This window comes from Pipistrellus hanaki, assembly GCF_964339955.1.
Source record: "Pipistrellus hanaki genome assembly, chromosome: 4".
Lineage (NCBI taxonomy): Eukaryota > Metazoa > Chordata > Mammalia > Chiroptera > Vespertilionidae > Pipistrellus > Pipistrellus hanaki.
Window position 1 is genome coordinate 3,485,001 of NC_140506.1, and position 13,207 is coordinate 3,498,207.

The 13,207-nt window shown below is 47.8% G+C and overlaps 1 protein-coding gene across 2 annotated transcripts in view; it reads right to left on the bottom strand.

The window, feature by feature from the left end:
• The window catches only part of SLC45A2 (solute carrier family 45 member 2), a gene marked incomplete at both ends in the record, with an annotated part of 26,389 nt that extends 13,512 nt beyond the window's left edge, over nt 1–12,877 (bottom strand). Inside the window, 3 exons of one of the 2 annotated variants that reach the window (XM_084881908.1) lie at nt 3,689–4,014; nt 10,296–10,472; nt 12,493–12,877. In XM_084881908.1, coding sequence (XP_084738034.1) covers nt 3,689–4,014; nt 10,296–10,472; nt 12,493–12,877 — 888 coding nt within the window. The remainder of the gene's footprint in view (nt 1–3,688; nt 4,015–10,295; nt 10,473–12,492) is intronic. The other variant, XM_084881909.1, reaches the window with a different exon arrangement.
• Nucleotides 12,878–13,207: the final 330 nt, after the last annotated feature.

Here is a 13,207-nt window from a genome sequence, read left to right on the forward strand (position 1 = left end):
TATGTCAGATGGCCATTTCTGCTACATCCATTCAACTAACAACCACCAGAACATTTGCTGCCAGCTTTTTATGTGCCAGGCACTGAGGTAAATGTCAAGAATGAGAAAATAGCTGAAACCGGTTTGGCTTGGTGGATAGAGCGTCGGCCTGCGGACTGAAGGGTCCCGGGTTCGATTCTGGTCAAGGGCATATACCTTGGTTGTGGGCATATCCCCAGTGGGGTGTGTGCAAGAGGCAGCTGATCGATGATTCTCTCTCATCGATGTTTCTAACTATCTCTCTCCCTTCTTCTCTGTAAAAAAATCAATAAAATATATATATTTTTAAAAAAGATAAATTTAAAAGAAAAAGGATGGGGAATGTGCCGAGGCCACCCTGCCCTCAGGGAGTTCCCTCACCACACTGTAAGGAAAATACAGGCGAGTCAGCAAACAAGACAGACGTGAAATAACTTCACACGAAGACTCCACATCACATACAGGGGACCAATGAGGAAGCTCTGGACTCAAGGGGTTGTGGAATGTGCTGTAGAGCCACCAGAAATGAGCAGGGATTCTCAGAGGGCAAGACAAGGGAAGGCATAAGGACAATAAAACTGCATGCATTTGAACATATCAATTCACCTTTTCATTCTTTTTAGTTATTAAAATATGGCCCCCAAATTCTGTCTGCTCCAACATCCCAAACTTGCCTGTTTTTCATTCTGAGTTTGTGATGCTTTAGAAAAGAGAAACCAGCATATAACGCTCCCCTATGTGTAAAGCGCTGAGCCAGGCATTCTTGACTTTATTTAACCCTTAGAAATCCTCTGCAAGGAGGAGCCATTCTCTTCACTTCACAGATGGAAACGATGAGCGGGGCCAGGTTAGGTTCCCCGGGGCAGGCAGCTGCTGGGAGTAGGAGCCAGTGAGCGCAGAGACTAACAGGTGGCAATACCTGTTCCGTTTCTTGGGAGAAACGGAAGTTTCAGTTAAGCGTATGGCTCCCACGTCATGGCTACAGTCTCCATGCTGTGGCCACTGACTAGGTTCTGGTCAACAGCACGTCAGCAGAAGTGATGACTGCACCTTTTGAGTTGTGTCCCTTTCTCCCTCCCTGCTGGCAGCAATGTGGACGTAATGATAACAGAAGCCATCTTGGACCTCGAGATGAAAGCTCCATGTTCAAAATGCAAGCAACAAAACAGAAGGGTCCATGTCGAAACCGGTTTGGCTCAGTGGATAGAGCGTCGGCCTGCGGACTGAAGGGTCCCAGGTTCGATCCCGGTCAAGGGCATGTACTTTGGTTGCGGGCACATTCCCCATTGGGGGGTGTGCAAGAGGCAGCTGATCGATGATTCTCTCATCAATGTTTCTAGCTCTCTATCCCTCTCTTTTTCTCTCTGTAAAAAAATCAATAAAATATTTTTTAAAAAAACACAAGAAAAAATAAAAACCAAGCAGAAGGGTTCAGGTCCCTGGTGGAATCAGTGGGGCAGCCCAATGCATCCAGCTGGGCCTTTATAAGAGAGAGAAGCGAACTTACCTATTGGACAACTTAACCAGGGTCTCCCATACCCTGACTCACTCCGGAGCCCAAACGGACACCCTAACCTGATGGTCCCAGAGCTCCAGCCCCAGCAGGAGAAGGTGAGCTCCTGGAGGAGAGGAGACTCACGGAGCGTGCTTGGAAATTCTGTGCGAGGGCAGATCTAGTCTGTTCCCTACTTGTGCTGAGGGCACTCAGCATCCTACCAGGCTCATAATGTTATTATACAGCAGCGATACCTAACACCTCACTCTGTGGCAGGAACCATTCCCAGTAACTGGGCATGGGTAAGCTCATGCTATCTGCACAAAACCTTTGTATAAGGTGACCAGACGTCCTGCTTTTGGCGGGACAGGTCTGATTTTTAACAATTTGTCCCGTGTCCTGCAGCATTTTAAAAAAAAGTCCAAAAGATTTAAAAGAATCTTTCCAAAAATTGGGACTTTTTAAAAATGCCGCAGGAGGCAGGACAAATGGTTAAAATTTTGGACTGTCCCCCCAAAAGCGGGACGTCTGGTCACCTTACCCCTGTAGGTAGGTGAAAGTCCTCTCTCACTTCACCTACATGTAAGTGCCCACGGTCAGACCTTCCAGAGATGGAAGAGGCAGGCTTTGAACACACATGCTCCCCATCATTAGGCACCCACAGCAAGAGCTGGCATTCTTTTCTGAATGGAGGGCACCCATCAGCCGCTGCAGGAGCCAGGTTTATAGTGAGGTCTTCCACAGCCTCTTTGCCAGTAAGGAGCCCTTTGTGCTCTGTCCCGGAGGCGTTGTGTGGGGAGCAGCTACATGTTTGGACAGGTTCGAGCCTCAGACTGGTGAGAGGGCACAGTCCTCTCATGGCCACGTGCAAATCCAGCGTGGAGGGCAGGGCCTTCCAGCACCGTGATAGCCAGCAACTTAGTTGTGAGCTTGAACCTGTGGTCTGAACACATGGCACCACGTGCCTGAGTGATGTGGGCTTGATAGAGGTCAGGTGCATGTAGGTGAGTAGGATTGAAACCCAGGAGAATGTTGTAAACATCTTGATCACGCCCTTACTTTGCCTCGTGGCATCTGCTATAAAATAAAGACACGGCATGTGGGCGTTGTCGCCTTCTCTCAGGAAGCAGCATCCCACCAAGACCCAGCTTTCCTTCTCTTGTCTGTTTTTTCTAAGCCTTTTAGCCGCCCCTACTCAGGGTCACCCTTGGCTGTGCTGGCGCGGCAGTGTTGGTATTCGAACTCAGCTTGCGGGAGGATACAGAGCTTGGGAAGTGATGGACATGTTCTATATCAGCAGTATTCTCTACAGTAGCTGCTAGCTCCATGGGCCTACTGAGCGTTCGAAATGTGGCTAATGCAACTAACGAATGGAAGCTTTCACTTTATCATCTCATTGTAATGAATTTTAACGTAAATAGCCTCATGGACCACCAGCTACTCTAGTTGGTCAGCATAGGTCTGGTCTCTTCATTAGTCAACAGAGCAAAATATTGACAGTACAACGAATGAAATTTCTTTGGAGAGCCACATTTTTTAAACTTAAACTTCTTCTAATTTCACTTCTTCCAAATAAACTTGCCCAGGCTGTGGTATTTTGTGGAAGAGCCACACTCAAGGGGCCAAAGAGCCACATGTGGCTCATGAGCCACAGTTTGCCGACCACTGCCCTTGACCATTTTTTCTGTCTTAACCTGGTTCCATTTTTCTGGAATTTTATAGTTTTCTTTGGAAATATTAAGCTAATTAATTCATTGAGCCGTTCACTGGGAGTGGACTAACAGGAATACCTAATCAGCTCATGAAATACAAATTTAACAGTTACCAACCCTGGACACTGTAATTGCAGAAACATATTGACAACCCTAATGTACGAACTGAAGATGCTTCTGTGGCCTCATATGCACGGCCTGGCACTTTGCACCTGGCTTCGTCTTCCCTGGTTAGGTGTTCTGCGGAGAGAAAAACGCGCACACTTTGCTTTGCAGTCCCAAGTTTCAGTTCTGAGGGATAATAGCTACGGAGGGCTTGGGGATCCAATTACACTTCACAAAACCCTTCACTTCAGACAAAACAAAGACAAAGCATAATCAAAAAATAAAAATAAAAACAATGAGACTGGTGGGAATGACAATATGTTTCCTCAGGTAAAGAAAGAAGAATTTGCATGGTTACCTGGTCAGCAGGGCTTTTGGGTTTTTCTCCCTGCACCGTCAGCGCTGAGTGCACATCACCGTTTCCAACCTTCTCAATAGAGCCGTACTCATACGTTTTGTCCGATGGCGGTGGAGGGCCCTGGGGGGCTGGCTTCGGGAGGACCTCCTTTTCAGCATCTCTCAGGGGGGCCTCGGGGATGCTGCACAGGTGGATGGTGAAGCACAGCGTGAGGACCAAGGCGGAGAAGAAGAACATGACCTGGAACTCTGAGCCCAGCAGTCTGCCCAGTTTCAGGTGGGCCCAGTCGATGGCACCCAGGAGGTAACCCAGGGCACCTCCAAAACCTGGAAAGCAAGGGAGAGCTGTGTTAGTGTATTTAGCAGACCCGCTTCCCTTTCTCTGGTGCCTGGGCCCTGCCCTTGGGGGAGGGGAGGGGAGAGCTCCCTGAGGCCAGCACAGGCGCCTGGTTATGACTGCAGAGGTCACAGGGAGAGGCCAAGCCACCTGCGACCGGGAAGGGTGGGTGGGCTCCGGGCTCTGCTCTGGCATGTACATGCTGTGACCTTGGGCTTCTTCACTCAGAATACAGGGATAAGAATGAAAGAATAACCTACCAGTAGAATCATTACTAGGAAACGGTGCAGATTTCGCCAAGTGCATAGTAAATATTGGCACTATCAGAATCCTTGTGGCCTTTCCAAACTATATTCTTACCCTAAAAATGGAAATACCTGGCCTGAAAGAGCCCCCAAAAAACTGCTTTCTGACAGCAATAAACACAATTATTTCCATTATCATCTACCTGCTAAGTAGTTTTCTAAGGTGATGGAAGTTTGCAGAGATCAAAGAATGGTGGGAGAGTGGACAAGTCTGGCCACTTCACATTCTGGTTAGTTGCAATTTGCCATAGGGGATATTTACAGATGACCAACTGCTTAACCACCGAATTACAGACATAAAGTATCATTGCCATGCCCTGAGTACCAAAGTGTATGAATGTGGAATTATGGAAAACTGTGGCCAATGGTGGGCAATGCAGTAAAACATACATTCTCTGCTAACGGGAGCATATGATACAGTTATTGCTGATGGGCATATACATAACACATAAATGACACATATGGCTGTTGTGGGTGGTTGGTGCCCAGGATCTGAGAGGAAGGGGAGGTCCTTGAGATAGCCTGATTCAGAGGGCAGTTCTGAGATTTGTGGTGCCTCTAGGTCATCATGAAACAATAGCTCTCTTTACCCAACTGTGGGTATGCCAGAGTGTCAGAGGTCATATGATAAGCCAAGCAGTCAACCAAAAATGCATTAAGTGCAAAGCAGTATTCAAGAGTCTATCTAATTGGGGTTTCATAGTCTCGGCACTCCTGACGTTTGCTGCTGGATCATTCTGCTGGACGGGGCTGCGGTGTGCGTTCTAAGATGTTAGCAGCCTCCTGGCCTCTCCCCACCATCTGTCAGCAACAACCTCTCCAACCCTCCCCACCAGTTATGACAATCACAAATGTCTTCAGACATGATCTGGTGTCCCCTACGGGCAAAATAACCCCCAGGTGAGAACCTCTGTCCTTAATCAACGCTACAAAAAATGTACACATCCCTTTTTTCAAACTATTTCTCATGTGCAACCATTGATCAGTGGTTGTTATAATGTCACTTAATCCCTTGATTCTTCTTTTCTCCTTAAAATGTATTGTTCCACTGGGCAGAATAGAAGACACCTGCCCATTTGAAAGAATTGATATGTAAAACAAATCATCCACTGTTCAATGGAATGGTGATTAGTTCATGAGTATAAATATGCAGATATAAATATAATGATGGATTTGTATTAGGCCAGTTGAGTTCTTTAATTGGAGGATTCACTAGTCCAGTTTTGTGTCCACTGGTTGTGTATGGTTCAGTTAACATTTACAAAAACAAAAACAAACAAAAAAGCCATTTACTGAGCACTAAAATATATGTAAGGGATTCTAATAGTTTCTGAGGATATGACCATAAATAAGAAGGCAATTCTAAGTAAGAGAAGCAGATAAGTAAACAACTATTTTTAAAAAAAACCTATGATAAATTAGAACTTAGAACTGTTAGCTGGGGACTTAAATAGTATAGAGAAGTTCTGAAAAGTTTATTTTTGGTGCTTAATTCATAGTAACAAGATGATGTTGACTATTAATAATTTGATTTTTATTATTGACTTTTTTACAGAGAGGAAGGGAGAAGGAGAGGGAGAGGGATAGAGAGTTAGAAACATTGATCAGCTGCCTCCCCACACACTCCCCATTGGGGATATGCCCACAACCAAGGTACATGCGCTTGACCAGAATTGAACCCAGGACCCTTCAGTCCACAGGCCGACACTCTAACCACTGAGCCAAACCAGTCAGGGTGCAAGATTTCTCTTAATTAGCAATGAAGTTCATAAAAGTTCAACATATCAATGAGTCCAAAAGCTCTAGTGGTAGAAGGCTGTCTGGAGCTCAGGAAGTTGAATTAGATGAAAAAGCCACAGGCCACAGTGGTTAAGTGATGGGTGACAGCTGAAAAGAAGGGGTTTGGAATTTTGCCTGGTTTCCATTCCCACCTGTGTGCTTTCTCATCATGTGATGACGGCATCCTGCTGGGAGGAAGAGGGTGGTGGTCCTGCTTGTCTGAGTTTCCTGACAGTTAGCATGATAATACCATAAAACACCAGCACATACAGTGGCAGAATCAATACCAAAACCCGGTGAGCAGCTGACTTCCTACAGAAACCCTAACTCTGAGCCTCACCCAGAAGCAAAAGAGAATGAAGATGTTCCTTGACTTACAATGAAGTTATCTCCCAGTAATCCATCATGGATCGGAAATGTAGTAAGTTGATATTATATTGATCATAGCCTAGCCTCACCTAATTAAAATGTGCTCAGAACACTTTCTTTCATCTACAGTTGGGCAAAATCACCTAACACACACACACACACACACACACACACACACACACACACACACACAGTGCAGGAACTTGGGAAAAGTGTTCTTTCTGTCTTCCCTATTGGTTCACTCATTAAGCAGTTAAATAAAACCTGGCACATGCTACAGATAACTCAGAATTCCCATCCTCGGTTCTCTTTGGGGCCGGAGTGGGTAAGTGGGGGTGGGGTGGGAAGACAAAAGAGGCAACCCCGTGTTTGTTTGTCCCAAAGCTACTGCGGGATATAGCTCAGAGTTCCAACAGAACATCCCCTGAAGGACTAGTGGATGATTGGGGAAATTACCCAAATACTTAAGCTTTATTCACACTGCCAGACATGATAAAAGCCGGTAGGGGGCTTTGGGGATTAATTGGAGGCTTTCCTGTTTGCTTCCGCTCCTTAAACTGAGGATTTTATCTTCAAAGATAGTCTTTATAAAAATCCCAGCCATTTTAGCCCCAACAAAGGCTAACACCAACTCTCACATCTCTGTCCCAGAGTTTATCTCTATTGACAACATCAGCCTCCGAGGGGCCCTGGAACCGATCACCAGGCCATCAGCTGGAGCAGCCACGTTAGATAACGGCCTTTACAAAGGAGGGGCCACAGGGGTCCAGCCGTGAAACCCAGACCAGAGCCAACCTCATGCCTGCACTAAAGTACTGAGAAACAGAAAAGTCCAAAGAGGCCGAGCCTCACCAATCACCCATCCTACTTCCAAAGGTGTTTATGGGGCCAGTTCCTCACCGAATCACACACACACACACACACACACACACACACTGGAAACTACCAGTAATACTGCTGCAAGCCTGGTGGGCTGGAGGGAACGAAATACTTAGGAACATTTGGCATTGAATCCTTTTAAATGCTTCCTTGCTCCAGGCCTAAGATCCTTTGCCAGAATATTAACAACTACCATTGTGTGGCATTCTATTATGACAGCCGAACAGACCACATGGGCCCCAAGAGGAGGTGAATCGGGCATGTCTGAGCGGAATTGTTAGAACCGTCACCTCCACCTTCTTTTCCTGTGAGCCATCTGCCTTGTGTACCTTTGTGTTCATCCACTTGATAAACCTCCATCCTTTGTTATTTGGTGGGTGAAGTCCCTGACCAAGTTAGAAATTGAGTTTGCCCCAAATTTAGGAGAGGGGGGGGCCTTCTCCCAGTAGGGGGTGAAAGTGTCCAAGCGGCTTTCATGGCCATTGGCAGGACAGGGGGAAGGGAGTTTCCGTGTGAGTGAAAACCCAGGAGCGGAAAGGGAAAGGGCAGACTGCGCTTTATTTTGAGCGCCAGTGCTCTGCCGGGCGGTGCTGGGGGCGGTGCTGGGAGCGGGAGGGACACGGCAGGTAAAGCAGACGTGGCCTGCGCCCCAGGAGCAGGTCGGGGAACTGTCTAGAGCACAGAGTGTGGACGGAGTGGTGGGGAGCAAAGCGTGAAGAGCAGGGTGGCAACAGGCCGGGGAGCTTTGAACCTGCCTAGGAACTGGGTGGTTATGCAGGAGGTGAGTGATATTATGCAGGAGCGACCCCTGGGCAGGTCGTTGAGCCGTCAGGTATGTCTTTTAGGAAGATGAATCTGGAAGCTATGTATGGGTTCAACCAAAGTAGGAGGGAGTGAGAGGCTGGAAAACAGTTAAGGGATAAATACAAAGCTCAGATAAGATGTAGTAAGATCCCAAACCAAGGTAGTATATCAAAATTATACGTATTTGCCGAGACTACACCTTATGCTAATAGCAGAAAACCTCCAAATATTGTCTCAAACTCATAGGAACGCTATCATGTGTTAGCCTTGAAAAAGTAATAAAAATATAAAGGCTCAATCTTTGAATATCAGAGGCAGCAAAGCATTGGTTGTTTGGCTTAGACCCGTGGTCGGCAAACTGAGGCTCGCAATCTCTTTGGCCCCTTGAGTGTGGCTCTTCCACAAAATGTCACGGCCTGGGAGAGTCTGTTTTGAAGAAGTGGCATTGGAAGAAGTTTAAGTTTAAAAAATGTGGCTCTCCAAAGAAATTTCAATCGTTGTGCTGTTGATATTTGGCTCTGTGGGCTAATGAGTTTGCCGACCACTGGCCTAGGCTAACACTGTCCTAACCTGGGAAGTGGTAGTCACATTGCCAAATATTAGAGCAATGTCATTCTCACTGTGTCCTGTTCAAAAGCCAGAAAGTCCCCCATGGCTGTGCTGTAATTGACTCCAGTGCGTTAAGATAGAGCCGAAGGGATTATAGGATTTAAGCCAGGAGTAGGCAGTTGAATCTCTATGCTGCAGAGAGGATGGTCAGGGCCGGGCCAGACAGGACTGGACCCCTGCTCCCCCTCCTCCCTGAAGTGAGAGGAACTGCACTCTATCCTGGGCAGCCCCAGTCCTGCCGTGTCTGCCATTCAAACACGTGCCCCGACCACAAATAGTGACCCAGTGGCTTCCATCTGCGGGCACTGCTCTTGGCAATGGAGACGTAATCAACAGAACACGAGGTCCTGCTTCTCACTGGGATCTACCTGCCCATAGAGGAGAGGGAATGCAGCAACATGAGAAAGAAATGGATTGGCCGGGCTAGGACGCTGATCAAATAAGGTAGACTGGCAGAGTGTCCCCGCCCCTCGGTATAAAAATGCTCCTGGGCCAGGAGGGCGCTGTGGCCTCAGGAGAACCCCAGCCCTCGAGCAGCCCTACAGGTGCCTGCTGAATGCAAGCAGCACAGCTCTGCGTGCGTGGCCAACAGCAGCCGCAGAGGCCCGCCACAGCCCGAGAACAGCCCCACGTCCTCCTGCCATGGCTTCTCTCAGACCAGGAGGCCGAGGAAATGCCAGTCTTTATAGGACTAAGCAATCTCCTAGGCCAGTGGTCGGCAAACTCATCAGCCCACAGAGCCAAATATCAACAGCACAACGAGTGAAATTTCTTTGGAGAGCCACATTTTTAAACTTAAACTTCTTCTAATGCCACTTCTTCAAAGTAGACTCACCCAGGCAGTGGTATTTTGTGGAAGAGCCACACTCAAGGGGCCAAAGAGCCGCATGTGGCTTGGCGAGCCGCAGTTTGCCGACCACGGTGCTAGGGTGTTTTGTTTTTATTTGCTTGGTTTGTTTCTATTTCTGTTTTTTAAACGTGGTTCTTGGGATACTTGCCACAGAATCATCTGGGGGACTCATAAAAAAATGCACCTTTTGGGTGCACCTACCCCAAAACCTACCCCAAAAAATGCACCTTTTGGATGCACCTACCCCCAAAAAAATGCACCTACCCCAAACCCATGGAATCAAAGTAAAGGAGGGTGGGGGTGGGGGGGGGAGAGGGCAGGAAGCTGCATTTTAACAAGCTTCTAAAGTAATGCTGATGCTACATTACTGATTTTTTTTTTTTTTTAAGCAACCAAAACGTAAGGTGCACAAGGCCTCTTTTCATTTCGGTTGTAAAGCCTCCACAGATGGCTCTTCAGAAAGCTCTTATGTAAACTTCCTTTGCCAAACTCCGCAGCCTGGTCACAAGCTGACTTTGTTTAGAGAAATGCACTGGGAGCAGAGCCCCGCGTGATGGGGGCATTCCATCAAGTGATCCATTCATTCATTCAAAAAAAAAAAAACTCAACGGGATGGCTTCAGTGGAAGGGGCTCTCTGTCTGGGAGCTGGAGAAGAGGCTTTCCGGAATATTCTACCTGTGAAGAGGGCGTGGTAGTGGAGGCCCCTCTCCTTGTCCTGGTGGGAGCAGACATCGAACAAGTAGGCTTTGATGGGCCCGTCGATGAAGTCCGCGGCGAAGTCAAAGAGAACCACGCCCATCATGGTGACGGTGATGGCCCAGACCAGCTTCCTCCGCGGCTCAGCGATCAGCGCTACAAGAGCAATGAACGGGGGCACCTCAGTCCGGGTGTGAAATGACCCGCATTGGTATTCCCGCCCAACCTTCTTGTGATCTCCCTTTGTTTTCATTTCATTTTGTTTTCCACATAAAAACGTTTCTATTTCGTTTAGATTTTAACAATTATTCTGGGAGAGGCAAATGGATAGAGACAGGAAGCTGATGAGTGGTTGCCTTTACCTGTGGGGAGGAGAGAATGGAGTGTGACTGCTAATGCTTACCGGGTTTCCTTGTGGGGGACGATGAAAATGTTGTGGGATTAGCTGAAACCGGTTTGGCTCAGTAGATAGAGCGTCGGTCTGTGGACTGAAGGGTCCCAAGTTTGATTCCGGTCAAGGGTATGTACCTTGATTGCGGGCACATCCCCAGTAGGGGGTGTGCAAGAGGCAGCTGATTGATGATTCTCTCTCATTGATGTTTCTAACTCTCTATCACTCTCTCTTCCTCTCTGTGAAAAATCAATAAAATATATATTTTTTTAAATGTGGGATTAGATAGAGTGATGGTTGCACAGCCTGGCCAATATACTAAAAAGCACTTCATTGTACACTTTAAAATGGTGACTTCTACGGTATGTGAATCATAGCTCTTTAGACCGGTTTTAAAAACTGTGCATGCTTATTATAAACCATTTCAACAATATAGAAAATCTGGGGAAATATTTCAGGTCCTAGCACCAGTGATGGCCCTCCTTCACACGTCCCTTTATGCACTTACAGGCACACAGAGAAAGGTGTACATTTGTGCCTTAATGCAGTGCTTTTCAAGCTTTAGCACACTTGACCAGTGCTTGGATGACCTGTTAACGGATTGGAAGGTTGGACTCCATCTCCCATGATTCTCCATGGTTCTATGATTCCTCAGAAGGTTTGAGGTAGAGCCTGGGGATTTGCATCTCAAGAGCCCCAGTGATGCTGCAGCTGGAGGACCGGGCTTTGAAAAGCACTGGCTCACAGGACCATGTGCACATGCCCGTTTATAACCAACTCTCTCCCGGTCTTTGCATTCCAATTAATGAAGATCAATTTCACAATTTTTAACAGCCAAATAATATTCATTCTATGGATATGCCACACTTCATCCATCCAATCTTAGTTTGTCTTGCTTTTAGTTAGTTTTTTGAGACTAATACGTAATATCTGCACATGTTTTTTAAATGATGGCGTGAAAGTAAGCCCATCCTCCACCTCTCACCGCCAGTCCTTCCATACCCCTCCTGGAGGCAGCAGTCTTACCGGGTTTTCTTGAGATTCTTCCAGAAATACCCTACAATTATGTACTTACGCTCTCTTTTAACTATCTATGAAAGATAACTAATTATCCTGCCTCATTATCAGACATTCTGCTTGCCTGGGAGTTAAAGGCCTAAACATGTGTGCTATTTTTTACATTTAAGATCCTCTTTTCAGTGCAACGTTTTATCCACTTCCACCAATTACTGATTAATTACTGATTAATTGGTGGTTGATTAATGTCTAGAAAAAGTGCTCACCGTCACGTCCGTTTTGTCCAGAATTTGCCAAAATGTCCCCTGGAGCTGCAGACAGATGCCCTGCACCCACTAAGCAGCTCCGCACAAAGCTCTGTCCAGGGTTAACCCTTATTTGGACACACGGGTAATTTATTGCAAATACTTACAGCTGGTTAATTTGACAACGTACTAAACAACATGGAATGCGCTCAAAAGACATGGCAATTAATAAATTGTGAAATTACTAAGCTTGATAAAGTAGACAAAAATTTAATTCTATTTTAAAACACACACACACACACCACACACACACACACACAAACCCCAAGCCAACAACAATGCACCCTCATGTTTCTGAAAGTAAAATCGCCCAAACACAGACCTTGGGTCATTCCAAGTTGGAAGTTCCTGGAAACCTAGGAGAGATGAACCACTGTTAAGTGTCCCATGGAGAAATCCAAACACTCCTGGGAGTGGCCCAGTAGGACCCTTTTCCGCCCGCCCGCCTGCGCGGCGCACTCACCTGACACCACGGTGTCCCCGTTGAGGTACAGGGCCATGCCCAGCAGCATCATGACGCCCAGGGCCAGGATGTAGGGCCTGCGGCGGCCCCAGCCGGCCCGGCAGTAGTCGCTGGCCGAGCCCACCACGGGCTGCAGCAGGAAGCCCAGCACGGGGCTCAGCAGCCACACCACGCTGTACAGGCTCTTGGGCAGGCCCACGCTGAGCAGCACGGGGGTCACGTAGGCCGCCTCCACCGCGTAGCAGAACTCCCGGCCGAACATGGCCATGCTGTGCATGACCAGCCGGCCCGTGGGTCTTCTGGGCGGCTCCCCAGCGGCCCGGGGGCCATCCTCGGCCAGCGATGTGTAAGCGTGCACGCCCGGCTGTCCATTGTTACCGCCCATGGCCACCGGGTGAGGAACCTGCCTGCACGCCCGCCACCTCCTGCGTGGCCCCTCCGATTCCTGAGCTGGTTTTCACTGGGAGCCTGGCCGAGCGGCCCAGAGAGAGGGTTAGGCGGGGGGAAGGGCTCAGATTCTTTCATGCCTCTCAGATCACAAGTTATGATGAGAGGGCAGGGAGGTGGGGCCTAGGAGGCCTGCCAGAGCTTAGCTGCCCTGAGCCCTCTGGCTCCTTAGGATGTTTTCCTGAAGGAATCTTCCTTTGCACTGTTCCCTCTCCCCCTGTTTCTCTCTCCCGCTGTCTCTGTCTCCCTCCCTCTCTGTTTCTCTCTC